The 27,969-nt window shown below is 43.3% G+C and overlaps 4 protein-coding genes across 10 annotated transcripts in view; 2 read left to right on the forward strand and 2 right to left on the reverse strand.

Annotated features, from left to right (window-relative positions):
* Nucleotides 1-10,008, reverse strand: part of mbnl3 (muscleblind-like splicing regulator 3) — a 33,084-nt gene extending 23,076 nt beyond the window's left edge. For all 5 annotated transcript variants that reach the window (XM_083980710.1, XM_083980708.1, XM_083980711.1 and 2 more), the window contains exons 1-2: nucleotides 9,692-10,008; nucleotides 653-1,752 (exon numbers count right to left, since the gene is read on the reverse strand). In XM_083980710.1, coding sequence (XP_083836836.1) covers nucleotides 653-826 — 174 coding nt within the window. In that variant the 5' untranslated portion in view covers nucleotides 827-1,752; nucleotides 9,692-10,008. The remainder of the gene's footprint in view (nucleotides 1-652; nucleotides 1,753-9,691) is intronic.
* Nucleotides 10,009-11,254: 1,246 nt separating this feature from the next.
* On the reverse strand, nucleotides 11,255-14,420 carry hs6st2 (heparan sulfate 6-O-sulfotransferase 2). 2 transcript variants are annotated; one of them, XM_083980209.1, is made up of 2 exons: nucleotides 13,399-14,420; nucleotides 11,255-12,863 (listed from the first exon to the last, which is right to left on the reverse strand). In XM_083980209.1, the coding sequence occupies exons 1-2, from the start codon at nucleotides 13,974-13,976 to the stop codon at nucleotides 12,038-12,040; spliced, it is 1,404 nt and encodes a 467-aa protein (XP_083836335.1). In that variant the 5' UTR covers nucleotides 13,977-14,420; the 3' UTR covers nucleotides 11,255-12,037. The 2 variants fall into 2 exon arrangements, with proteins under 2 accessions (XP_083836335.1, XP_083836334.1); XM_083980208.1 differs by having other exon boundaries at nucleotides 11,255-12,866.
* Nucleotides 14,421-17,177: 2,757 nt separating this feature from the next.
* Nucleotides 17,178-19,803, forward strand: LOC310992089 (transmembrane protein 179). The gene is made up of 4 exons (XM_083980069.1): nucleotides 17,178-17,633; nucleotides 18,642-18,779; nucleotides 18,882-18,960; nucleotides 19,069-19,803. The coding sequence occupies exons 1-4, from the start codon at nucleotides 17,302-17,304 to the stop codon at nucleotides 19,264-19,266; spliced, it is 747 nt and encodes a 248-aa protein (XP_083836195.1). The 5' UTR covers nucleotides 17,178-17,301; the 3' UTR covers nucleotides 19,267-19,803.
* Nucleotides 19,804-22,175: 2,372 nt separating this feature from the next.
* LOC310992113 (heterogeneous nuclear ribonucleoprotein U-like protein 2) lies at nucleotides 22,176-27,757 on the forward strand. Of its 2 annotated transcripts, XM_083980105.1 has the most exons (12): nucleotides 22,176-22,859; nucleotides 23,055-23,131; nucleotides 23,280-23,522; nucleotides 23,655-23,767; nucleotides 23,860-24,126; nucleotides 24,532-24,654; nucleotides 24,771-24,872; nucleotides 25,366-25,534; nucleotides 26,251-26,472; nucleotides 26,555-26,607; nucleotides 27,444-27,587; nucleotides 27,665-27,757. In XM_083980105.1, exons 1-11 carry the CDS (start codon nucleotides 22,291-22,293, stop codon nucleotides 27,582-27,584), a joined length of 2,079 nt encoding a protein of 692 aa, XP_083836231.1. In that variant the 5' UTR covers nucleotides 22,176-22,290; the 3' UTR covers nucleotides 27,585-27,587; nucleotides 27,665-27,757. The 2 variants fall into 2 exon arrangements, with proteins under 2 accessions (XP_083836231.1, XP_083836230.1); XM_083980104.1 differs by having other exon boundaries at nucleotides 27,444-27,716.
* Nucleotides 27,758-27,969: the final 212 nt, after the last annotated feature.

Here is a 27,969-nt window from a genome sequence, read left to right on the forward strand (position 1 = left end):
CCTAAATGAATCGCTTTAAAAATGTAATTTTTCAGCTGGTTTCCTCAGTGATTTGATCAGAATAATCATTCTGGAGTTTATTGTGACTTTTTAAAATAACAAACATGTTCAACATAATTCACATGATTAAAAAGTCACAACATAATCCCGAAAACATAAAGTAATGATCAACATCCCTGCGGTGCCCAGTCCAACAATCATTTGTTTTTATAAAGACTCTAACAATAATAGTATTCAAAAAGGGTGGATCAGCTGACCAACAAGATTTTCCCCAGGAAATTTTCAAGCTTTTTATGATGCATCCTTCTTCTCTCTTGAACAGTTTTGGTTATACTCATTAAGTATATAGCATGTGATGTGTGGAGTAGCACATCTGTTGAATACTTTAAGGTGGGCTACTTCACATGACATCTCCACTATATAATACCACAGGAAACTCTGGTGTGTATGTACCTACTGTAGGTCTGTGTGTAGGTGTGTTTGCGTTAAAGTGTCGCGTAAACAGACGCCACCTTAACTTCAGTATTTATACAACACAACGCACAGCAGAAGCAAACCATCTACCCTGACATTAACCATGAGGCATAGGTCTAAACAAACATGATACAACATGACAAGAGATTGACGAGTGAGACGTCTGTTGCATTGTTACCTTCAGTGAGTCAAAGCAGGCGATGACTCGGCCGTTCTCCACATGGCAGCTCCGGGAAGGGTGGGCGAACTTGCACTCTGCATCCGACCGTGAGCAGGTACCTCTCTGAAACTCACGACACACTTCCAGGGTCAGCCATTTGGTGTCCCGTCCCATGGTCATGCTGACAGCCATCAGAGACGCTCACCGACACTGAACAGCGGTGGTGGTGGTGGTGGGGGGGATGGGGGGGGGGGGACAGACGGACGGAAACTGTGTGATGAGTGCAAGGGGGTGACTAATGGTGATGCAAGAAAAAGAGTCCCCAGCAAAACACAGAGGGGGAAAACCAGAAGCAAAAATATTTTCAGTTTTCCTTCAGCGTATACAGGCAGCGAGTCTTTTTGGTTGATGTATTTTGGGGGATGTTTATTAGTTCTTCCTGGGAAATGTGGCAGCTGAGGTTTCACTGGGGTGAGATAGAGGGGCTTGGTTGTGAGCAGAGGCCAGCTCTGTCTCGAAAAAGATAAAAAAGAAGGAGAAAAAAAAACAGAAACTACTCTGAGGACATCACTCTAGAGTGCTTGGATACGTCGTTGAGCATCTGTGCCTTCAACAACTGACACCCACCCTAGGTCACTAATACATTCAAGTCAACATGGCCAAGGCTGTGGCAGTCTCTGTACAGCTAATTCTGCTTTAAACGGCCCAGAAAAAGGACGATTTCTAGAACAAACAAACAAAAAAAGCAGAACCTTTTTGGGATGGTTTTTCCTTTGCACTGATGAGACAAGGTGGCAGCTCAGCTCAGGGAATGTGGGGACTGCAGCTCAGCAATATAGGATGGATGACTGTGTGGCTGTCTGGATAAAATATAGCCTCCATTCAAGGCCAACCACACACTGAGCCCCGTCCTGCTCTCATCCAGCAAAGTCAGACGATAGCAGCAGCAGCAGCAGCAGCAGCGGACGACCCCTCGCAGTAGGCACTTCAGAGTTCTACTTCTTCTTCCTCTTCAGTCTCTTTCTCATCCCTCCTTTGCCATCCTTTATTCTTCTGTTGTCATCCTCCTTACTGACCTCCTCTCTTCTGCATGTCCGTGCTTGTTGTCTCGCTGTGGACTGTAAAAGAAGGAAAACAGAAGGGCAAACATTTAACCAGAAGCATTAACAAACCACCATGCCTGGCGAGGAGAAAATGTTGTTAACGTAACGCAGCGGCTGCAACCTCGTGTGGAGCTTATTTAAAAACGAGAGGGTGATGGGGACCACGAGGCGGGAGGGTGGAAGTGACAGCGCCAAAGAGAATAAGGCGAGGACAAACAAATACGAGAGCAGAGTATACGGGAGGGAGGGAGGCAGCAATGAACGGCAAAGGGCAAGCTATGTCTTGATTAAGTGATACAAGAGAGAGAGAGAGAGGGAGAGAGGGAGAGAGGGAGAGAGAGAGAGAGAGAGAGAGAGAGAGAGAGGGGATGGAGGGAGATTGCATAGCTCCACGGAGCAGAAAGTAATTGACTAACTTGATATGAATAATGCTGCAATATACAGTGAAAAGCGATGTCCTTGAAGTGGCACGTGTCGACACCAGTGATTCCCAGACAGTTATTAATGTGTAGGGAAGAAGCAGGAAAGAGAGAGAGAGACAGAGAGAGAGACAGGGTGGAAAGGAGGAGAGGTAGTTCTTCACAACTGCAGCTGCTGTGCTCGATGCAGGGCGACAGCCAATCGGGAAAACTTTTGCAGGCAGGCTGTACACATCACCGACCAATGACGGTGTAGTTTCCACAGCGGCTCCTCCCTCACACCGAGCCCGTCCTTGTTCCTCCTCCCAGGCTTTTTTTTTTTTTTTCACTTGGTACAGCACAGTCATGGCTGAGCCACATGGTAAATATTCAAACTGTACAACAACAACTCTCCAGCTGACTCCAAACAGATTTTTTTTCCCCCCTTTCACACAACAAGCAGGAGTTAAGTTACGTCTTTTTTTTCAATCACTGCGCCGTGCTGCTGCTGCAGTGTGATGCAGGGGAGGAGGAACGCATGCTGAGAAGAGAAGAGAGAGGGAGCAGGGTGACGTGTCCAGACACTAACTGAATACAGATAACAATCAGTGAGGTGGCTCAATAAAGATACACACAAAGAGGAAACTACTAGCTTCCCAAGGTTGGGGGGGGGGGGGGGGGGGGGGGGGGGGGCAAAGTCCAAACTTGATTTTGGACATGAGAGGAATTAAAGACAAAGAAACTATCTTTTATGAGCCATGAAGGTGGTGGTACATGAAGGCACAGAGTGAATAAACAATGGGCGAGATGCAGGAGAGGAGGAGGAGTACAAAAAATAGGAGGAGGAGGAGGAGGAGGAGGAGGAGGAGGAGGAGGAGGAGGAGGAGAGGGGGTTGTAGCAGATATTATCAGTCCCTGTGTCTGATGGCGGCAGACACAGACGGAGGAAGCGACGGGGGGGAGGGAGGGGAGTGTGAGGGAATGAGTGTGTGTGCATACGTGTGTGTGTGTGTGTGTGTGTGTGTGTGTGTGAGAGAGAGAGAGAGCATGCAGCCCAGTAGGAGCACACACTGCAGTGGAGTGGGAGAAGGAGGGATGAGGGGGAGGTAGGAGGAAGTGAATTGATACACCCAGCTTCAAACACAAGAACAAAGACACATCCCACCCCCCCCCCCCCCCCCCCCCCCCCCCCCCCCCTCCAAAAAGAAGAAGAAGAGAGGCAGGAATGAGAGATGAGCAGGTACAGGTGCTCGCTTAACCATTATGCTTGTCTGTGCCTCCTCCTCTTCCTCCTCCTCCTCTTCTTCCTCCCCCTCTCTACAGATCGATAGAAACTTTTCTCAGGGGGACAAGGCAAGCACTACTCCTGCAGCTTTGCCTGTGTCCTGCATCCACAGCCACATCAGTGTCAGACTCTCTTTGCTTTCTTTGCTTACGCACACGCCCTGGCGACGCGGCAGCTCAGCAATATGCAACCTGCATCATCAAAACGCTCCTCGGAAATGCTGCTGCTCGCTTCCTCTCCTCTCCTTGTTTCGTTTCTTGCCACACCAGACACCAAATGGCGCACAGTTGCCATTACAACCGTTCTTGGAAAGCTACGCAGCACTGCTGGCTCCCCTCCAGAGCCACTGAAGTCTATACTGCACCTTTGAATATGCACCACAATGAGATATTACTGACACACGCTTTCCGAGGGTTTCACCAACCTCCTGGGAAAAAAACAACTCACCAACTGTTTAACGAAGCCTTTCCTTGTTAGCTTTTGCCTCTGGCCTCTAGCAGGGCCTTTACGGCTACTGGAAGACAATGGGGACAGTTAAAAATAGAGAAATCATGCCATGGCATAATGACTAAGTAGGGTAAATGTGACAAGCCTACTTTGAGGTTGTGTTTGTTACAACATGTTTCTGAACACACAGAGCAACCTGTGAGAGCTTTGTGTACGCAAGCTAGTCAGAAAACACAGCAAATGTTTTTTTTAATTAATAATAACTGGTGCACTTTATTCCCAAATGAAGAAATACCGGGACAAAGTCGGTGCTCAGAATCAACTATACATTAGCACTTTAAATTTTAATGTCAGCTTGTCGACATGTTGATGTTTAGTTTGTATTCTATATAATATTATTTTTATTGCCAAGAGCACATTGGATAGAACACGTGTTACTATCAAAGCAATCATAGTTGTTGTTTTTTTTAATTATATTTTTTGGGCTTTTAATGCCTTTAATTGATAGCACAGTGGAGAGAGAGATAGGAAATGGGGAGGCAGAGAGGGGCATGACATGCAGGAAAGGGCTGCCCGATGCGGGATTCGAACCAGGGCCGCCTGCAGTGAGGACTATAGCCTCAACATGGGGCGGCAGCTCTACCAAGTGAGCTAAACACCGCCCCAATCATAGTTTTAGTTTTGTGTAATAGACAAAGATTAAAGTGACTGTGAGGAGTTTTCACACTACATTTCCCATGAGCCTCCGCACGTTTAATGAAATTCTTGGATCGGCGCAAGACGGACGAAAGCGAAATCATTTGACAAGAATGTTTTCATTAATCAAGAACGAAAGTCGGAGGTTCGAAGACGATCAGATACCCAGGGTTTCCCGCAGCGCTTTCCTGTTAAGGCAGCCGCCTTAACAACAAAGAGCTGCCGCCTAAACTAGCGATAGTAGCGATATTCGCCGCGATATTCGCCGCCGCATCCTCTCACACACATACACACCACAGAGAAGCGCGCATGCATAACAGCAGCGCGTGGTGAAAGCGAAACTTAAAACTTATTTGTTGATTAGGACATAAAAGTAGAGTGGGTAAAGTCATGTGTTTTTAGGTGGGCTCAAAACCAAATACTGGGTGTTTTACAGTTTTGACCTGAGGGTGAACTCTTGAGGAAAAGCTATGGGATCACCAAACTTATTACAGTTCATCTTTGGTGGAGTCGTGAATGTGTGTGCACCCAATTTCATGGCTGTGCACCATTTTTTCCTTCTCCAGGTCTTAGGGTGGTGTTAGGCAACATTTCCACAGGTCACTTCCAAGTAAGCCCCGAAAGCAATAGTCCATGTTCTGTCTCAAGGAGAGCCATGAAAACACTGATAGAGTCAAGCTGGCCCAGTCCCCAGAAGCAGTTGCCATGAGCAACCAAGGTCGTAAAGATATGATGGACTGAGCCTCTGGGCGAGGGAGTGAACAGTCATAACACAGGGGGCCTCTTTAGCTTCAGGAGAGGCTCCCTTGGTAGAGCATTGCATGAAATACACGCTGTGTCTTAGGGGATGATTCAGTGTTTAGGTTTTAGTACTCAACAGGATCTTCACACATGAAAACAACCCTCAGAATTGGCTGGCGTAACTCGCACTTAACTTGTATTGCTCATCTGTATTCGCCTCGATCATGCTTCAATAAATGCTTCTAGGACTCTCTCCTGAGATTTCTTCCATTACAAGTCAAGCAGCTTGCAAAATCTTAACGGAGCTAAGAGGTACTCGCCGATACCGATGCCGGAATTTTCTGCAGTATTGGAGTCATTTCCGATCAGAACGGAACAACTCTACAATTAGGAATGAAACACTCCTAACCTCTCACTGATAACTTATAACATATCGTAATATGGTTTACATCTTTACCTCATCGCTTGATGATCCTGATGATCCAGGTCGTCTCAGTCACTTTCGCAACGGGAGGGGTGCACGAGCAATCGCTGCAATCTAGATTGTGAAAGCTAGATATCACGGTTCCCTTCCCATTTTACACACTGGACCTTTAAAACCCGACAAACGTAAATGGTCTGTATTTATATATATTACTATACCTGCAACGATACCCAAAGCACTTTTACATCATACATCGCATTCACCCATTCACACACACACACACACACACACTGATGGCAGAAGCTGCCATGCAACCCTCTGGTCATTGGACGACCCGCTCTACCACCTGAGCCACTGCCGTAGCCATAATTTCTCAAACACACATTGCTACCTACCACAGCAACAATAAAACATACTAAGTGTTTCCCCTAGATTTTCTTGCAGAAGGTGATAAAATTTGACTTCCTATGGACATAGCCAACATTTCACAGAAGCCTGTTGATATTAGCCTTTACCAGCAAGATGACTCGAAATAATTTAAACACAACATTGGATGCTGTCTTGCTAACAGTGTGTGTAGTTAGTGATTGGATACCTGGTGAGCTAAAATTGTTGCCACACACCTAACAAACAGCCTGGGGCTGGGAAGGTGAAGAGACAGTAAGTGTGAAAGAAACATAAAGGGAGAAGTACTCAGCTTAATACTGGTTTTGATGCTTCATACTGGAGGCAGATTCATTTTCTGGGCTGCAACTGTCACATTTTTTTCCTGTAATGATTAATCTGATCTTCTTCTTTTTTAAGGAATTAATTACTGATTATGTCTATGAAATGTCAAAATTGAGAAAATGCCAGTCAGAGCGCCTTGTCATGACTCCAAGTTTCGTCTGACTAACATCGCATAATCAAAAGATATTCAATCCAAAATCGAATGATAAATGGTTAAAGTCAATGGAGCAGATCCTCACAAAAACTGTCATTTTTCAAATGGTAAATCAATCAACAAATCCTTTCAGCTCTGATCCACACATGGCACCAAACTGTATTCCCACTTAATTACAAAGCTGTGTTAATAAAGACGTACATTTTGTACATAAGTGTGGCCCACTTGAACTTGTTCGACCTTTACAATAACCAGTTGTACGCAGGGATGCAGAAAGGTGAATAAATATAGACTACCCCCGCCCCGGTTATAATAGGCCTGATGCTGCTGCCTGTCTTCCAGGTGTCTGCAGGGAGAAGAGGGGGCTCCAGCAGTCAGGAGTCGGTAGGTGGGGGTCAACACGTGGGTGGAACAGGATGTGGGAAAGTATATAGGAGGACAGATGGGGCTGGCTGGCTGCTGTTGACTCCGGCGCACTGCGTCCCTCATCAAACACAGTGCACCAAAGGGCTACCGACCGTGTAACCTTCACCAGAGCTCTGACGTCTGCATTACGGCTGGTGGGCAGGCTGAGTGCCACCTAGACAGGCTGCCCTGCACCTTATCTGCTCGTGCTAATAGACAGCTTTATACCAATAAAACTATAAAGTGTCTGACATGACATGCATTCAGGGGAAGGCAAGGTTACCAAACAACACTTGGGGAGAAAATGAATCTTTTATTCATACTCTTTGGTTTCTCCTTTGCATCCTTCTTCTACACACTGCTTCTAGACAGGAGAGTATTTTAACAGAGGTCTATGGCAGTTTTAGTGGTTTTAGCTTGCCCTGCTGTTATATTTGTTTTGAATTCCTCTGAAATAACACTAAAGGGAAAATGCAGTAGTGTTATAGGGTTATACAGGAAGTGTATTTGCAATAAAAAATTGAAGTGCCAGAAAAGTGGTACCATAATTGAAATAAAATTACTGTGTTTTTTAAAAGGGTTAAAATTACAAGAACAAAATGAGGTGTTCATGTAATTGTGAGTCCTGGGCCTCTTTTAAAAGTGTCTAAAACACCGTTTTCTGCTGGCTCCGTGAACAGTAGCACCTCTCTCTGCTAATGTACCCTGCTGCCTCTACCTGGCAGCACGCTGATCCAAATCTACTGCAGGTAACACACCGTGAATGTCTGACTACCTCACACAATCCCACGTCAAAATAACCCAAACTATCCCTTTAAGATCAGACCTGCGTGCTCTTTTGGTTTCACATGAGAATCTGGGGTGTTTCCAGTGGGATTTTTTTTCTTAATCTGGAGTTTCCCCCATTCCCAAAAGCCTGGTAAATTCCACTTTTAGAAAGTGTTGGTTGTTTTATAACGAATACTGAAGTTGTTAAAACCCAACTCTGACCACCATCTGAACGATTCGTGCTACAGTTCACCAAACAGACGACTCTTTTTGAGTGTTGTGACAAGGTCAAGTGTGAAACAGGATAACATCAATGACCAGGTGATTGATTAAAAAGCACAAGGTGAACGAACCATAAATCACAGTGAGAGTGAAAGCCAGCAGCTCTGGAGGGAGGGAGCAAAGTAATTAGGTTAAGTATCAATAATCCTTTCAGCTCATTAAAGCACCACAGCTCCCATTCAAGCAAGCGCACAACAAAGCCTTTTCCATCATACAGGACAATCTAACCTACACAAGTCATGAAAACTTGAAATGATACAGCACAACTTAAAAACTTTACTCAGAAAAAAAAAACTGAGTTAAGTGTCATTTTTAATTTACTTTACTGCATGACTGATTTCAGTTTCGGGATTTACATCCCTATAAAGAAATCATGAAAGTTAACTATGTGGAGAAAAAAAATACTAGGCAGATATTACAGCCAAGCCAATAATGCAATGTCAGCACAATATTTCTGATTTGTTATTGCGGTTATATTGTTAGTGGATGGTTTTATTTGTTCCATAAAAGATGGAGAGGCCCAGGCAGTTAATGTGTGTTTGTGTTAAGAGGAGAAATGAAAACTGGTTGTGCGAGAAATATGACTGTATGCTTGTGAGTGTGACGGTGTTTATATAAACATCTTTCTATGGTTGTGTGGACAAATTTGAATTCAAACCAAAAATTGTTAGAAAATTTTGGCCATTAAAAGCACAAGTTTTACAGTTAAAACTTAAAAATACTAAGGTATGGGTTAGAGTAATGGTTAGAGGTAGGCAGTATACCACCAAATGTCCTCACAACTACAGTGTGAATCAGTCAGTTTATCTGTGTTTATAAAGTAAGGAACAAGTTGCCACACAGGTACTGAGCCTGAAGGGAGTGTGACCTTGTCTTGACTGGCTGTATTGTTAACTAAGACAAGATGTTGGCAATACATCCACTGTAAATGCACCCAATGTGTGTAGGCAAGTAGTGACAACATGGCATGGTGGCTTGAGTGTCTGACCCCTTAAAGGTAAACCAAGGACAAAACGCAACCGCCTGCACTGATTGCACACGTGCATGAATGCTGCACACGTAGATCTAGATAACGGCGCAAAGCTGCACGTCCTCCTCACTTAATGTTTTTTTAAATTCACAAATCTCACCTAAAAAGTAATTTTACATTTCTTTTTTGCTTTGCACTCTGGCATGTTAGCAAACGCCAACTTGCATTTGAAACACTTGCACTGCAAGCACACCCAAAATAAAAATAAATAAATAAATAAATCCAAAAATATTGCATTCAATCAAAACCTTATGTGCAGAATAGATACCAGACTAAAAGATGACAGCTGCTCACACAGCATTATACATCCATCCAGAGCACAGCCGCCAGCTCTCAGCAGCAGCGGACCAGCCCAGTGCATGATGAATGTAAATGTTATTACAGGTTTGCCTGCGCGCCTGCCACCACAATTACACCCGTATTAAGAAAAACAAAGGCAGCGTTGCGCTTCCACTCAACAGGCAGCATTTAAACTGACTGCAACGTGGATTAAATGCTATAATTCACCACTAACCTTACGTTATTCAAATGCGTCAGGTAGCATGAATAGATATTGCTGCAAAGTCAACTGCGCCAGACGTGCTCAGCCTCTTACCTGTTTGTGGTCCTGTCGGATTGAGTCTCCAAAATGTGTCCCCCCTAAATTAACTAACGTCGGTTGAAATGTTGGTTATTTTCCACAGAGACGCGTCCGTGTGGTCGGCATTACCTGGAAGTGAAAGTGGGGAAATAGCGCGTTATCGCTCGGTATAAGACAGAATAAAACCAAAGCAAGTGAGAAAACGTGTCACCGCCGCCGCGTTAGTGAAAGAAAGAAAAGAAAGAAGAAGCGAGGGGTCTGGTGGGCTGGAGGCTGAGATGTTAGCTGCAACTAAATGTGCTCGGCTGCAACAAACACAACAGAATGACAGATTAAAAAAAAAAAAAAAAAAAAAAGGAAAAGAAAGAAAATCAGAGGCAGGGCAAATGGTGAGGGAGGAGTTGACTTGACGGAGAGGGCGTGTGTGTTTACGTCCAGACGATAACATTATTAGCATTGGTGGAAACCAGAGTCACGACCAAGAAGTGGGCTGCCGTGTGAAAACGTCGCAGGTAAGTACCGTTTTAAGGTGTGTGTGGTGTGTTGAGCTAGTAAGATAAAATAACTAAAGAAAAAAAATTAAACAAAGAAACAACGCGCCAAGGTTTTTAAGGATTTAATTTATAAAAAATAAAATACAATTAATAAAATAACCCGTTTTTGTGATAGCTAAAACGGTTAACGGTCCAATTTAAAATTTAAAACTTAACGGACGCCTAGTACGTGAGAATTCCAACACCCGTAAACGAAGACAAACGTGACTTCGTGTTTCCTCGGTGTTTTAACAATTTAAAAGCTTAAGACACTGCGACATAAAATCAATATATTGCCTGTTAAAAACGTCTTACATTTGGATAGTCGCATAATAACCTGTCGGTGGCGGTGGAGGGAGGGGGGCACTTCAGTGGATTCACCTGATCCTCCTTGGAAGTTGGTTTTACAGACTTCTGTGTTTCCGCTCGTCCTGTGGTTTTCCACAATAAAACAGCGATCACGTTCGTCTTAGTTTTCAGGGGTGCGATACCTGGTCAATAAATCATCAGAGATGCCTTCTGAATCATTAAAAATAAAATAAAAACAACTATGGGTTGTCAAAATGTAAGAAATCATCCTCTATCACTGTGATTTGAGATCTCTCAACCAGGAGACCCTTCACATTTGACCACTACCATGGCCATCTGCTCTATAACCTATTCATAAATATTGTTTCACATTTATGACTACAGGCTTGGTGGATTTTTTGTAATGGCTTACATAACTGCACAATGTAGGTGTTTGTACAACCTGGCAACCCAAATGTTGTTATTAATGGCTTATAACTCATTTGCATAGCATCTGTTAAGTGATATTATCAATGAATGAAAACATTAATTAGGCTAAGAGTTGATAACATAACCAATGCAGGCAGGTAGTCCAAAATGAGAAATTAAGTAAGCAGTGCAGCCTTTGCCTAAAAAAAAATTAAGTATTTTCACTTCATAACTGGATAAATCTTGAAAATTTAGGAGCAGCTGTCAAAGCTGAGGCTCAGACTGATCAATGGTTCAAATCCTATCCATCCAAAGCTGTGATGTCAACTCTCTCTTCAGTATCTGACTCAGGAACTTTTGATTTCAGTAGTACTTCAGCACTCCCTGCTGGTGATCAAGAGGTTTGCAAGTGAAACACAGAAAACTTGCTATTGTTTTTTCTGCACATCATCAGACAGAAGAACAGGCAGAGAGAGATGATCTATGTGTAGCAAGAATAGAGAGCAGTTCAGTAAATGTAAAAGGATTTAAGTAAAAACTGAAACTTAGGGCACATTCAGTTATTTTACAACATTAGCAATTAATGCAACACATTGAGGTATATATGAAAATGTCCATTCTCCTTCTCTGTCAGTTAAGAGACACTTACAAAAAAAAACACAGGTACATTTTAAAATGTACAAATTTCATACAAGACAACAATCTGGCAAACATATAGATTGTTAATCACAAACAGTAGCATATCTTTAAATATAAACAGTATCACATTGTTCATTTTGACGAAGAAAATGATTATGCTCATTTCAAGCTACATCACAGGAGATTTTAAGTGTTGAAAAGCCAGAAGAAGAGTCTAAAAGGCTTGTGTGAACACTAAAAGGGATGGGATTGCAGGTAACTAGAGCAGCCTTTCTTCTTGTCAAGAAAATGTTTCCGTTATCAATGTCAGTTGTGGCAAGGAAATACAATCCGTATCAATAAATAAACAGTTCGGTGAGAAAAAAAAAAACATAGTGGAAGGCAAATAATACAAATTACTTGGGTTCATTAACAACAGACAAGGCAGAACTTGGCACACATAGTTTTAAGACCCTAGTGCTTATTTCCCTCTCTACCACTGCTCCACATTGTCCATGTAGTCCTCCATAGTACCGTTCTCGTCCATATCCCACCACTCTGGGAGGAGCATTTCCGACTCCATGCTGTCTCCGGCAGCCTCCTCCCTCTGCTGCTCCTCAGTGTCTACGGTGTGGCTGTCACGCTGATGGGGTGTTTCTGTGGGCTTCGACGGCCTCCCTTGCTTTGTTGTGAGCCGTCCACGTAGCCGCCTTCTCTCCTGCTGCCGCCTCTCCCTGGCCTGCCTGCGCTCCTGCTGCCTTGCCACCTGGAAACGCTGCAGGAAAAGGTCGCGGGCGTACTCGTAGAGCTCTACATCCCACTGGTTTAGCTGGCGGATTCTATGTTGTGTCTCAGTGGGTACGTCGACACTGGAGGCACGTGTGCCGTTGAGCTGTGTGAAGGGTGCTATGAACTCCAAGTTGAAGGTTCGCTCAAACAGGTACTGGGTCTTCCGCTGGTACTCAGTCAGACCAAAGAAGGCCATCCCTCGCAGGTTACGTTTCGCACTCTCCAGCAGCACCGCCCAGCGCTCTTCTTCACTCATAGCAGAGACGTTGTAGCAGCCGACCAGGCTGAGGTCGGCCAGCATGCGGGTCTGCCGGTTGTTGGCCAGGTTGTAGGGGCAGTCCATGAACTCCTGCAGGGAGCAGCCCGACCAGTCGTCACCGGAGTAGCAGCTCGGTAGCTCGGACAGTGTTGGTGAACGACCATCACACACATGTAAGGAGGCTTTCCACGTGGCACCACGCTGCACATGACGCCACTCGCTCAGGTAGCGTGACACTGGGTCTCTTAAGATGGTTATATAATAATAGTTCCTTCTGAAGAGAAAAGAAAAGGATATTAGTTCTGCAAGATGGTAAATCTAGAGGTCATTGGTATTCATTTTTCGGTCAATTTATGCCTTTATCAATAGATGCAGTGAAGATTAACAGAGTATGGAGGGGCTGACATACACAGTAAATGCTAGCCCTGGTTGGGAGTCCAACCAAAGACTCTCTTTTTTTCTATTATTATCCATTAATTATTATATATCTATTATCCATTATATGAAGATGTTGACTGTTCACTTATCCAATGGGCAGTGGAGGCGGTGTGTGAAACTCAATCATATTCAGTTATATAATAACATAACATAACTGGTTCTGATCAAAAAGAAATCCTGCAGTTGCGTATTGATTTATTTGTTTAAATTGCCTGTTGAAGAGTGGTAGCATCTGTACAATATGTTTAAAAACTGTTTTCGCATTAATAAACACACACTGTACATAGCTAAGCTCGTGTTAAAAACCAGGTCAAACGTATTGACTGGATTTACAATTTACTCAACATGATAAATGTGCAGTCACCGACCTGGGCAGGTTCTTGGGAGCCTCCTGTGAGTCCATCCGTGAGGGGACACAGCGGGTCAGCTCGGTCCAGTCCGCATGCAGCCCGCAGCTCCAGCCGGTGGAGAACCGGGAGAAGAGCCAGGTTTCCTTCTTACCTGGCCGCAAACAGGTACATTTCTTCTGGCCGGCGTGGCACTCGCACGGCCTCTCCAACTGGATGTTTCGCACCAGGTGTCGGCCAAACGTAGTGCCACCTGTTTTCTGAATATGCAGGAAAACTATCACATCGTCCCCCTTGATGTTGAAGTCAACAACACGGTTCAAATCAGCTTTGGTGAAGTTGAAGCGAGGGACGAAGCGGACCAAAGCCCCGTCCTCTGCGATGTACGGATCCTTTACCCCATCTGTGACTTCATTCCCACTGGTCCGGGAACCAGTTGCTCGGCCAAACTTGAACCAGGACCCCAGCTGGCACTCGGACCTGCCCGGACACACGTACTGGACCATGATGACTCCGAAGAGCAGCGCCATGAGCAGGACGATGAGGAGCCGGTGGTGGTGGTGGCTGCCGCCGCCGCTGCTGCTGGATTTCTCATCCATTGTCCCGGGTCGGACAGAAAACCATCACTCAAGCAGAGTCCGGGCCCCTGCCTCGGCCGAGCAGCCCCGGGGAGGTGTGTGTTTAGATCGCCCCCCCAAAACAATAACAATGCAACTGCTAGTAGCTAACGTTAGCTATCGATCCGGCGGAGTGCTGTATCGGCGGCGGCGGACACAGTATAAACGGAGATAACGGGTTGTAACGTTTTTGTATTGTTACTAAAAAGTGTGAAACTCCCATGTAAAAATAACAGACGACTTTTACCTGGAGTATTTAACTAATCTGTGTCGCTGTGGCGCTACTAGTCGGTCCGTGTCTTCAACAGCCTGTGATGATTCTTGACCTTTTCTTCCCAGCAGCCTCTGCGCTCGCTGCGCTGACTGTGGGCGTGGAGTTACGTCATCGTGTGGGGGGGCGTCATGACAACCCCCGAACTGTAGAAACACGACACAAAGCTACCGAAAGAGTTGTCACTATTTGTGTAGTCTACCTACCCATTGATTATCGACAAATAATCAATCAATGTAACTTCACATTTTTATGTAAATCACAGATCTACGGCAGAGCCCGTATTATCGCCGAAATAGCTCAGTTGGGAGAGCGTTAGACTGAAGATCTAAAGGTCCCTGGTTCGATCCCGGGTTTCGGCATTTTCCTTCTTCAAAGCAGATACTTCTTGTCAATGTGGGCGGATAAGCACGGTGTTGTTTTTGAAATAGATGTATAACAAAACTTTTGTAAATTTTGTATTATTTATAAAACATAATCACAACTCACATTTATCCGGCAAAAAACTGTTTCCATCAGCATTTGTCGGATAAACTTTGTATCGATCAAGAGAAAATCCGATGAGATCGACTGTATTAACTTTTTATCGATATTCATGATATTTAGTCGAATTTTACTGTTTCCATAAGGCATTTTAATTCGATATTGCTTAAAGCAGAAGTGAGTGATCCGGTCGTTTTCGCTAATGCTGCGTTCCAGGCAGGCTTTTGAAATCGTGAATTACAGCTTCAAGTCACAACTTACGACTTTCTAGCGTTCCAGGCAACCCACTCGTGTTTTTCCGACCTGTTTTACCGGTGAAAGTCACTATAACGGCCACTCGTAACTTCTGACCGGTGAACTCGTACCAGATTGAACTGGTACGACTTCACGGTCGGAAAAATACGAGTTTCCTTGAACGCACCATAACAGTCCTCGTCCCTACGTCGCCACATTCCCGGCGTCCCTTGGCTGCACACACAGCCCTGCATGCCGTTCTCTCTCCTCATTGGATAAAAACTGTAGGATACGATAAATGTTTTCTCCTCGGCTCAGAGCAGAGCAGAGGGACTGACAGACCCGTGTTTCAGACCAAACACTCTATGTAAGTGATTGCTGTCGGAAGATATAACTATTTAAGACTTATATTAACACAAATATATCACTTACTTCTGCTTTAATGTAAATAAAAACGTGTGGATGGAAACATGGTTTATGTCTCCATTAGCAGTGGATGCTTTTTACTTTCCCTTTAGAATATAGATGTAGGAGAATATGGCAACTTGCAATCTAATTATCTGACTTTTTTGTAATATTTAGGTTCTGCATATTTATTTAGGTTTTGGTGATATGTATTTTAATATTTAAAAAAATATATTGATGAGCAATTCAATACTACTCTAGAGATAAGATACTGACCTTATGCAAAAATAGCAGCTTGCCCTATAGCAATCTGTGGTAATAACTTTATGAGACTCCCTTTTGTTAAATAGACGTCAGTTTTGTGGGAATTCAAAAAACTAGGCTTGCAGTATCTTTCCAATTAAGGTCAATAAGAGTGTGACCATTAACTTGTCTTGGTTACTTGCTTCATCAGTTTCCCACTTTTTTCATGACAGATATGGTCAGGATTTTCATAACTGTCCCACTCCATGTGAATTTTGTTGGTAAGATCAGACAGTGGTTCCTGACAGATTATCAGTGGTTACATTGTTTAATTAATTGTAATAAAGTAGATCAGATAAACAATTTGATATATTCTTAAGAAATAATCGTATATCATATTAGTAGCTGATATCTGTTTCTTCAAGTATATAGCCTACAGCCTTGGATTCAGATTAACTATGAGGTAACAAGGTCCTGAACACAGAAAAGGCCTCCTCACTTTATGAAATGTTTAATTTGTTGCCATTTTCATCTGTCTGTGGTGTTTATGTGCCCTCAAAACTCTGACTCTGGTGGAGGGGACACCAGGGATGGGCCAGACAAAAGTGGGAAGCCTTTTCAGAGGCTGAAATAACACAGATCCAAGGGGGGCGGGGGCTTCTCTCCAACAGAGAAGAATTTCTTCCCAGCTCCACCCCACATTCCTGATACTGTTGCATCCAAACTGGACCCCCCCCCTGGGGCAATATACAAGACACAAACACAGTGTGTATAACCTCTTTCTCTCCAGTGGTCAGTCCTGATCCTCTAAACCCACAGCACATTTGCATATCTTACCAGATTCTCTAGCTGGAAACTGGACTCACATGTGACCCAGTATCTCTGTTAGCAGTGAAACCAGAGTCTGATTCCCTTAGGAAATCAATATAACACATGATTCACTATAATCAGGATTATGAGACACAACATAAACAGCCAGAGAGAATTGGCCAAATGTGTATTAGTGCATAATCTAATAAACTTTAATTTGAGAAGTGACCTTTTTAATGTTCATTGAGTATGTTGAGTTTTGACTGCTGTCAGGCTGATTGGTGTCATTGATCAGTCTTCGTCATTGTGATCATCCTCTAGGTTGATTGATTAAATCCCCTTCTGCCTGAGCTGATGGGGGAAAAAAAGAGGTCAGCTGGTGAAAACATACGTCAGAGCCTCGCGATCACGTCACTGATTTCGGAATTTGTAGTCCAAACAGATGTATCACTCCGTCGAGTCGGCTGGTAAGTGAAAATGTCTCTGTCCTTTACAGGTTTGCTTCTCGGCAAATACAAAATACAATACCCTGAATATTTCATCTAGTATGTTATGGTGCAACTGCAACCATTTTTAATCAGCATGCACATATGATTGATACAAGTGAAACAATTTGTCCTCTTTCTTACTAAAGTCCTGGAGATATCTGCGGAGTGAAACCTCTTTGCTCATCTCCGGTTGTGTAACAGACGAGTCGGTCCCCGCCCTCACTTCTTTAAATACCCACCAGTACCGTGCACCGTTATATGGGACATACAGTGGGGATGTGCTGAAACAGCTGCGTATCTATATATATATATTTTTTAAAATTTTATACCTAAAATACTTTCACTTTGTAGTTTTCGCTTGACTTGTTCCGACATGGAGCTGGACCGGCGGTTGTTGCTGGCCCACTGTGCCGCCCACGCCCTGTCGGTGGTGGCGGGCTTGCTGGTGGTCGTCCCCATGGCTCTCAATGGCTCCGCGTTCAAAGGCCGCTGCGCCCTCTTCTCCACCGGCTACTGGAGGACCGAGGGCCCAGCCGAGCTGACGGGAGCAGCAGGGCAGCCCGGAGACGTCTCCCGCCTGGTGGTGCAGCAGTGGGGCCCGCCGGCCGCCTGCCAGTTCGCCACATTTGTCGGTATCTTCACGGTGCTGTACGGGGCTGCGCAGGGCTGGAGGTGCCTCTTCTATCTGCACGGACGGCATGACGAGTGAGTGCAACACAACCACAACACAAACATGGAAAACAACTTCATGCATACACTCAGGCGCTGCACTTAGATTCAGTGTAGAGGTACATACTTTACTTGGGCATTTGCACGTTATGTTATATAACACTTTACTGCAGTAAGTGTTATAGGCTACTATCTGATTATTCCTTCACAACTAGGCTACGCATTTATTATAGAGGCAACACTAATGACGTTGGCTGCAGCCATGGCAACTGATATAATAACTTGTGGCAGTGGCATGTACTGCTAATGTTCAGATAACAGTAGTAAAAGACTAGCTGCTGCAGCAATAGTTATAGAGGTATATAAATATTCTACATACTGGATATAATTTATTATTTACATATTGCACTAGACTGCAAGTCCATAGCTACAGTATGCACCCAATGAAAGTGTCTTAATGCATGAAGAAATATAAAACAATGCTGTAGAAGTATAAAGAATATGTAAACTCTATAGCCTTGCAGTTTAAATGACAATTAATGCATACTAACTGCATAATAATCCATATTTTTCAGGTTAATAGATGATGTCTTCAGATACCTTGTTGTACCTTATTAACAGCCTGACACCCTGTTAACTATGATACCAAAAAAGTAAAATCCTCACACATCTGAAAATCAGTACTGAGAAGTTTGTAGCATTTTTTTCTTGGAAAAATTAACTGCCCCAGACACATGCTGGGTGCACTAATTGGAATGGTCTTTGATGCCAATGGACAGAAAATGTATTTATCTACTGTTATTGCTTTGATTAAGTATTCTTTTTACACATTTTGACAAGTAATAGCCAGAATCATATAGGCTTTGGATTTTTTAGGATGAGCATGTCTCCACAGTTTTCTACAATTTTATTGATCAATCAGCCAGTCGATTAAATCAAGAAACTTAAAATTAGATTAATCACTAATTAAAATGGCAATCAGTGTCCTTTAGTTGAAAAGTTTGCACAGCATGTCTAATGTCTGTGATGTGTGTTTCTGCTCAGCACCCTGTTCTCGTCCTTCCTGACTGTGCTGCTGAGTGTGTGTGTGCTCTTCCTGTCTGGAGGCGCCAGCGTCATCTTGTCTCTGGGTTTGGTCTCATGGTGCGACACAGTGACTGATGACAACACGCGGACATACAGGTGAATAGTCTGGTACTAAGCCTCTTTGATGCCCTTTAAAAACAGGGCCCATATACTGTGGGCAGGGAATTACTCATTCTCCTCGTGTTTGTTTTTGTTTAGCTGTGCAGAGTCGCAGTCTGTTCCACTTTACCTGGATGTGGACACGTCATCTTTCTACACAGAGCTCAATCTGGCACAGGTAGGAGTGCTTCTGATTGCACATAACAACCCACCAATGTAAGAACAACGCCAGACTAATTGAATTTGTTAACTGTGGGACTGACTCCGTGACACCCTGTGTCCTCAGGCGTCTCTGTGGTGTGTGACGGCTCTGTGGCTGGCTCAGTCCATCCTGGCCTTCCTCCGGCTCTACCACTCCCACAGCCAGAACATCAGTGGGCCTTGTCTTCCCAGAGAGAAGGAGCTGCTGCTGGGACACAGCACATCTCTGAGCAGCTCCCCTACACCACCACATCCTCCAGCAACACCCACCATTTTAGTCTAATCTGAGAATGGATGAGGTATTGATAACACATGCCACACTATATAAAGTAAGCCCCCCCTCCTCCCTTATCAATACTGATAATGTCCAATCTACAGTTCTTACTTCCGCATGTAGAATATGAATGTTTGAATATAAACGTATGGTTTAAAGCAGAAGTAAGCAATCCGGTCGTTTTGGGTAATGCTGCGTTCCAGGCAGGCTTTTGAAACCGTAAATTACAGCTTCAAGTCACGACTTACGACTTTGTAGCGTTCCAGGCAACCCACTCGTGTTTTTCCGACCTGTTTTACCTGTGAAAGTCACTATAACGGCCACTCGTAACTTCCGACCCGTGAACACGTACCAGATCGAACTGGTACGACTGCACAGGTCGGAAAAACACGAGTTACGGGCTGCCTTGAACGCACCATAACGTCTTGTCAGCCGATGGAGTTAGCAGCCCCCGCCCTCGTCATGGATCTATTGGTCCTCATCCCTACGTCACACAGCCCATCATGCCGTTCTCTCTCCTCATTGGATAAAACTTGTAGGATACGAGAAAAGTTTTCTCCTCGGCTCAGAGCAGAGCAGAGTGACTGAGAGACCTGTGTTTCGGTCTAAACACTCTATGTAAGTGATTGCTGTCGGAAGATATAACTATTTAAGACTTATATTAACACAAAAATATCACTTACTTCTGCTTTAAGACATAATATTAAAGGTATGGTCATATTTTGATATAATCTTGCATCTTATATAATAGCTTGACTGATCAATCATACTGGAGTTAGAATCAGCCAGTAATTGAGAAACAATAAATTGCCAAACAGACAGACATTTTGAGGTACTCTGTCCTCCAGAGAGCACTGGCAAATTGATTTATCAACTTTAAAACAGGTAAAAATACATAACCATATATTTAAGGAACCCATACAAGATTTTTTTCTTCATTGATGTGTTTTTGGCGAATTAAAAACCTCCCGTTATCTTATTTCTTTTTTAGAAAATCTGGAATACTGATATCAGTATCTGCCTGAAAAATCCAGTATCAAACAGGAAATATTATATAATGCTATGATGTTTGAGCAGGGCCAACATCGTTTACGTTACATAACATAACAACCTCACTCAAGCAGCCAATCACCTCATAGTGACACCATAACTAAGCACCAGTTTGTACCTCTTATATATTTATTACGTTTGTGTCACAGAATAAGCATCTATTATTCTGTTGAATATTAACCAATCTTTCATAGAAACTCAAAAATCAGTTTCTATAATTCTTAAAGATTCTTAATCTATATGAATGGAAGATATTAAGCCCCCTGCATGATAAAAAAGAAAGTTGTGACTCCTGAATTTCCTAATTGTTTCCTATATAATTATTATTTTTTACTCTATTATAGGAGTCTTTATGAATTCTTGTAATATGAGGCATAAACTGGGACTATTCTCAAAAGGGATTTTACAGAAGAAATGATGCAAACAAACCACAGTGTTATTTTGAAGCTATTGCTTATGCTTTGTCATTTGATCCGGACTTTGTGAATTAATGCATTACAGGTGTGACACCACACTCAACCGTGTTTATCCTACATTTTGTTTTACAGTGTATTTAAATATGCATGGTTGTTTACAGTTCTGCTGGGGTCTTAACATTTTGCACAGTTGTGGCCTCTTCAGGGACAATACATATTTGTTGAATTGTTCTGAGTGTTATATTCAGATGTAGTACTGAAGCGCTTTTATTGTGAAGCATGTGGTGAGAGTTTGACTGAGCCACCATGTACGTGAAACAGGCTCACTGTGTGAGCAATGACCAGGACGCTGTGTTGCGTAACAGAAACCTTGATGCTGAGCTGTTCTCTTCGTTTGACGATTTTTTAATAATGATGCTCTTTGTGTGGATGCAGCCGCTCTCAGGGCGTTAATGAAGCAGTCAAATCTTCTCTGTTTAGAGTCTGCAGAGGATAATTAGGAGGTAAACTATCAAGGATCTGTGATAGTTTCCTATTGAGAGAGATTTGTGTGGAGCATGAGAGGGTCACTGAAGAGTCTTTTTAAACAAATGTTTCAATGTTGTTTTGAAGGTAGCTCGTCGATCCAAGTGGCTGTAATGACACACAAACAGTGGAGCAAGAAATCTGAAGTAGAGATGAGCCAGCATTGTCACTAGAATTGAATTGTAACATAAGAAATGTTTTTTGCTTAATAACTGGTCAGCTTTTTTTTTTCTTTAACCTCTTATACCGGTACTTGTTTGTGCTCACTTATTTTCATGTGTTTGCATTTGTCTTGTTTAATTGAATAAAGAGATTCTCAATATAAAATAATGTTGTCTTCAGTCATTTGTACAGAACTATACTCAAATACACAAATAATGACTGATAATTTCCTCCTTTAAAATGCGCCTGCAACTAAAGATTCTTTCCATTATTGGTTAATGTGAATACTATTTCCTCAATCAATTGTTGGGTTTAAAATTTCAAAAATGGTAAATAACAACCTCAGAGGCTACAAATACTGTGAGTAAGTACCCAAGTACTGCTTTAATTTGGTAAAATGTTATATTGAAGGCTGTTATTTATTTCTCATTGCAAACACTCTAGCATCGTAATGAACCGTGTCTGCTTAAACAGGTAAGTCAACATTTAAAAACAAATAGTATGTGAACGTTTACATCAGCCAGTTTTATTTGCTGACACATCAACCACTAGAACTTGTCTTTGTGTGGGTGTTTGGGGGGTGTACACATTCTAGGGCTCCAATGAAATTAAATAAGAGGTAGTACCAGTCCGTGTCGTTGGTGGCAGTAAAGAGCACTAAGAGTAGGTGACAGCCAGTAATTAGACCGCCGAAGTAAAACTTTCTCAACCCAAGCAGCCAATCACAAACCAAGGCTCCATATTGAATCGTTGTTTACTTTTGACTCGCCTGACTTGAACATTTGCCTTTTTTTTACTACAGTTTTTGAGAGGCTGATTTAATTTAAAGAGACAAAAACTTGAATGACACAACAACTGACTGCATTTCCGCGGGGTAACAATGAAGCTATCGGAAATCAAAAAGTTAAAAGTGGCGGAGCTGCGGTCCAGACTTAAAGAAGTTGGGTTGGACAGTAAAGGGCTGAAGGCTGAGCTGGTGGGCAGGCTGTGGTCGGCTGTAGACACGGCACCGAACGGGACACACGGAGAAACACAGGGTGAAACACACGGTGAAACACACGGTGAAACACAGGTCAACACACCGACTAGTTACTCACCGAGGGTGGAGGAGGCACGCGCTCCGTCCCCACCAAGTGAAGCGCGTGTCACTGCGCTCTGTTGCCCAGACAACAGAACCACCAGCAGGGAATGTTGCCCAGACAACAGAACCACCAGCAGGGAGTGTTGCCCAGACAACAGAACCACCAGCAGGGAGTTCGCAGACACCGGGACACAGACCGAGCCTGATGCCGGGGCAGATGCGCCTCAACGCGGCTCCGTGTTTGTGTCGGAGTCGGTGAGGGAGCCCCGGGCTGAGGAGGGGGGAGAGGCGGATGATCATCCCGGAGAGGAGGACACAGGCAGGGGAAGAGCTTTCTACGAGTTCAAAGAGGAGATACGGTACAAAAGGTAACGACGTGCAGTAGTGTGTACTGTTAAAAAGAAAACACAGGGCTTATAGGGTTCAGTTAAAGTATTATGTGCAGAAATGTTACAGAAAAAATAGTCCAACTGTCCTAAACTTGGGCTGTAAATACCTTTTTACTTTTTTTCCGCCTGTGAATGTGTATAATAAAACATCATCCTTTATTGTTTCACAACCAGAGCCAAATCACCACAACCTCCAGTGGACAGAGAGGAGGCAGAGGAGAAGGATGAAGACAGAGTCAGACTGGACGCATGTGAGTCTTTGGGGGAAAGAAAACCCAAAACTAACCTGATGTAGTCACAGACATTTAATGTACAATAATCGAAGTAACCCCAGAAGATGTAACATTTCTTGAAATGTAAGTCATAAGAGCTGTGAGTCTATCTTTGTTGTTTCTACAGATGACAGTCACCTCCACTTCGAGGTGGGTCCTGAAGAATCCTGCGGGCAGCCACGGTTCTGGGCTCAGTTCCCCTCGCTGTGGTCGGGCTGCAGGCTCACCCACGGGGTGCTGCGGGGCGGGGTGAGCTTCGAGGTGAGGCTGGAGAGAAAGTTGTTGACCACACAGCCGGAGGAACCAGAGGCTGTGGAGCCGTCTGGTGTGAGAGTCGGCTGGTCGGTGGCCAACACCTCTCTGCTGCTGGGTAAGGAGCGCTGTCTTTCTGCTTGGTAGTATAGTTGAACTGAGGCATCTGAAGATGTTTTTATTCTTGTTAAATCGCCTTAATGGTACCATGCCTTTATTTCCCACTGGTTTTCAATCTGTCTTACACTAGGTCAGGATGAACTCTCCTTTGCTTATGATGGGCACAGTAAAAAAGTATCAGCTAGAAAAGAAGTGGAGTTTGGGGAGTCTTTCTCAGAGGGGGACATCATTGGCTGTTACGCTGTGAGTTACAGGTTTTTCTCTCTCCATAGTCTCTGTAATACAGTTTTAGAGTAAGTTTTCTATATTCTCTGCTTACACCTGCACACCTACAGTCTTTCTCCACAGACGGTGCTGTTCAGCTCTCCTTCTCTAAGAACGGTCGCTTCATGGGTGTGGCCTTTTGCCTGAGCGCCTCTGTGCTGCAGGGTCGTCCTCTGTTCCCTCATGTCCTCTGTAAGAGCTGTTCAGTCAGACTCCTCCTGGACCCCATCGCTCCCCCCTGGTACCCCGGCCCTCCAGGTTTCACACCACTGGCAGCTCTACCTGCTGGGCAGAGGGTTCGCTCAACAGTGGCACCTTCCTCACGAGCACATTGTGAGGTGAGAGATGGAGTCAGTATCTGGGTTTCAATGCAAAGTATATTTATCCTAATGATTAGATTAAAATGTCAATACTTACAAAAACGTATATATAAACCAATTCACACTGTTCAACATTTTGAAGATGAAACGACAACATAAACAAAACAAGTCAAGTCACAGTTTATTTATATAGCACATTTAAAACAACCTCAGTCGACCAAAGTGCTGTACAGTTGTAAAAATACAATATAGTTAATCATAAACACTATAATAAATAAAAACAAAACAAGGAATAATAAAAACTCAATTTAAAACAAATTTAGAATAAAAGAGATAATAAAAAAGAGAGAGAGAGAGCCAAGATTACTCGCTTAGCTGGGAGTGAACGCCTGTAAACATCTCTTTTCCTCATCCTCCCTCCAGGTGTTGTTGATGGTGGGTCTTCCTGGTTCTGGGAAGAGTCGCTGGGCCAAAACTCACATGAAGCAGCATCCAGAGAAACAGTACCAGCTTCTGGGCACAGAGGAGCTGCTCGCATGTATGATTGTCAGTCAAACCTCCTCCGTCTTTACTCTTGTTTTATATCCACATTCACAGATCATGTTCTGAGTTTTCACAAAATGCTACAAATAAGTTTAACCCGTGTGTGTGTGTGTGTGTAGAGTGGTGGACAGAGGGACAGCAGGCTGCAGCAGGCCTCTCGTTGTCTAACTGAATTAATCAAGACGGCTGCTCAGATGCCTGGTAACTACATCCTGGACCAGGTAACGCTTCATTTCTACACTCCTGTTAGTTTAACCCAGAAAACGCTCTTTGTTGACTTGTGAAACTGACCTGTGTTTATCCACCAGAGTTATTTCCCTAAATTCTTACCTCAAAGCACCTGAATGTGAAACAAAATGTCCTGGACAGACTCACATCGCATCACTTTGCATTAAGGATGCACAATAACTATCGGTACAGATGATTATCGGCCAAAATACAGATTAGTCTGATAATTATATTATATTATAGTTACATTGCCTTGATTTTGCTCATTTTAGGTCCCTTTGAGTCCTGAGTTGATTTGAAACAATAATAACTGTTGATTTTTGAAGAGTCATAACTGTTCTTGTTTTTGTGGTTGGTTATAATATTTATTTAAGTCAGAGGCCACCTACAATGTTAAATCTATCTTTACTCACTACATCTTAGCCTTTCTTAACCTCAGGTGTGCTTATAAATTATTAAAAATGTTATCGTCGTCTCTGTTTTCAGTGCAACATCCTCCTCTCTGCGCGCCGCCACAAGTTGCAGCTGTTCTCAGGCTTCAGACGGAGAGTGGTGGTGGTTTTTCCACCTGCAGATGAGTGGAAAAGACGACTGTTGCAGCACCAGACGAGAGACGAGGAGCAGATCCCAGAGACAGCGCTGCTTAAACTTCAAGGTCTGACTTGTGCAAGATTTACTGGGTGTATAACATCTAAATTATTAATTAACAGGGTTGGCTTATTGCCGGTTTGGACCGGTATAGTGAGGTGAGATAATTCACTGTTGGCAGTTGATCTGAAAGTTTTTTTGTGATGGGAATGGAAAACTGGTCACATGTTTCTCTGTTGTCTCTAGGTTACTGTAAATGACGCCCAAAGAGAAAATCATATCTAATGATGACATACCCAGAACTGTCTCTTCCCTTTACTGGGTTATTTTTTGTAATTTAGTTATTCAACACGTGTGTATTGGCCTGAGAATCAGACTGAAGTGTCATTTTGTGGCTCAGATTATCTGCAGGTCTCAAAAAGCCTTTAAAAGCTTTGAAGTCAGTTTCCTTAAAAATCCCATGAAAGTATCAAAATGTCTTTTGACGAAGTTGTTTTCGAGGCAAATGCAGAGACGGCTTGTCAAAAATTGCCCCAGACAGGAACGCGCGGAAGGCCACTAAATTAGAGTTCATTTGGTATAAAAAACCACAGATTAAAGTCTTTGCTTTTACCTGGTGAAACCTGAAGAAACCCTGGTTTCCTTTTCACTTGATCCTTCAGTCATGTCTTAGTCTCTTAGAAAGACTTGTAGTGTATCAAGTCAACACAAATGAGTGTAAATGCAGGCTGAGAGTTACACACGACCCATAATCTGTGTGTAATCGGTCCGTTCTGACTCCAGTGAGCTGCAGTCTGCCGGAGCAGCAGAGCGAGCTGCTGGAGGAGCTGCAGTATGTGGAGCTGCCTCAGGATCAGGCTCAGACGCTGCTGCAGGAGTACAAAGACGGTGCTCGCAGACTCCTCCCCCCCGTCCCCAAGCAGGAGAAGAAGAAGAAACCCAGACTTCACAAGAGACGACCCTTCCCCTACGGCCCTCCATCCCATAGGACGCAGTGGACTCAAGGTCACCTGGAAGAATGATGGACTATTTTTAGGAAAACTTGATATTCTGAGATGATAGTTTATGTGTGTTTATGTCTCCGTAGGGTGGAAAGCCTCAAGATGTAACGTGCAGTCATGGAACCAGCACCCAAGATATGTGAGTAAATACAGCTGTGAAATCTAACACAATGTATCAAACCAGCCAAATGAGTTACTGTAATTCCTTTACTTAAGAAACAAAAGTTCATATTTATCAGAAAAGTGAATCCATTTATAGAAACTGTTGTTTAATTAGTTCACACGTTTGGAGGAAATTAGGTCATTTTGTAAGTGAAGTGACATCCATACTGTTTGTGTTTACTCCTTTGACACTGTAAATCAGTTGGTAGGAAAAAATGATAAATGTAAGACACTAACTCCCACGGCTATTTCAAGTGATGCAACTGAGCGTTGAATATTATTACTGCAGTAGATTGTAAAGAGACGATTCTACTGCTGTGAGAAAGAATATTTTACATGGTTAAAATGATCAGCTATGTTTGTAATGACCAAAAGATCAAGAGTTTGATCAATGATAAAATGAGCAAGTTAGTAGTTGTTAAATACTGTATGTTTGGTTAAATTTTATTATTCCAAATATTAGCCTTGTAAAGCGTTGGACAGAAAACTTATTTGATGTGAATAATTGCATTAAAGGTGTATGATAGATTAGATATTTATATAGAATCAGATCTGCCGTGCAAAGACTACTTATATTATTATTAATTTAGCATGTATTTATTTATTTTATTTGTTACAGGGATACCTACCCAGTTTTCTGTTCATTACAACTTCTTTACCATTAAACTGAACAGGATTAACATTGATGTTCACATGTTGAATGGATCATAGATAATAAAATGTTGTTTCCAAGAACCAGGCCGTTGATATGATTGACAGAGAGACAGAGATCAGTTTGTGTACAAACCACACTTTGTGCTATTTACATTTCAGAGTGTGGCTCATCAGGACCAGAACTACAGCTACAACAGAGACTTTGTTTCCAGCGACTACGGGAGCTACTGGGGTCCGTTTCAGAAAGCAGGGTCAACAAACTCTGAGTTAAAATCTAAACTCTGGGTTGACCAACCCTGAGCTGTCCAACTCAGAGTTTCCGGTTTCAGAACAGGTGATAACGGTTAGTTCAATCAATCCTGAGTTAGTTTGACCCTGAGTTACGAGGAGATGAAAAGGCCTCATCAGTGGAACAAAGATAACATGATTCACCATGGCAACAAGCGGAAAAAAGCCTCACCCGGTGGAGTTAGGCATGTTTATGATGCTGACGCTGAATTGGCCCACAAAAAAGAAAAAAAAAACTTGAGTGTTTCACTAAATCAACATTTATTGGGGCGGTGCGTGGCACAGTGGTTAAGGCGGCCGCCCCATGTAGAGGCTACAGTCCTCAACGCAGGCGTCCCCGGTTCGAGTCCCGCGTCGGGCAGACCTTTCCTGCATGTCGTTCCCCCTCTCTCTGCCT

This window comes from Trachurus trachurus (genome assembly GCF_905171665.1).
Source record: "Trachurus trachurus genome assembly, chromosome: 10".
In the NCBI taxonomy this organism is placed as follows: domain Eukaryota; kingdom Metazoa; phylum Chordata; class Actinopteri; order Carangiformes; family Carangidae; genus Trachurus; species Trachurus trachurus.

Bases quoted from the DNA above. Each gene is read 5' to 3' on its own strand.
- hs6st2 (XM_083980208.1), bottom strand. From the start codon at position 13,976: ATGGATGAGAAATCCAGCAGCAGCGGCGGCGGCAGCCACCACCACCAC. The intron at 12,867-13,398 runs GTCGGTGACTGC...TTTTCTCTTCAG, and splicing joins GCTCCCAAGAACCTGCCCAG to AAGGAACTATTATTATATAA.
- LOC310992089 (XM_083980069.1), top strand. From the start codon at position 17,302: ATGGAGCTGGACCGGCGGTTGTTGCTGGCCCACTGTGCCGCCCACGCC. The intron at 17,634-18,641 runs GTGAGTGCAACA...GTTTCTGCTCAG, and splicing joins CTGCACGGACGGCATGACGA to CACCCTGTTCTCGTCCTTCC. The intron at 18,780-18,881 runs GTGAATAGTCTG...GTTTTTGTTTAG, and splicing joins GACAACACGCGGACATACAG to CTGTGCAGAGTCGCAGTCTG.
- LOC310992113 (XM_083980105.1), top strand. From the start codon at position 22,291: ATGAAGCTATCGGAAATCAAAAAGTTAAAAGTGGCGGAGCTGCGGTCC. The intron at 24,873-25,365 runs GTAACGCTTCAT...CTCTGTTTTCAG, and splicing joins GTAACTACATCCTGGACCAG to TGCAACATCCTCCTCTCTGC. The intron at 26,473-26,554 runs GTCACCTGGAAG...ATGTCTCCGTAG, and splicing joins TAGGACGCAGTGGACTCAAG to GGTGGAAAGCCTCAAGATGT.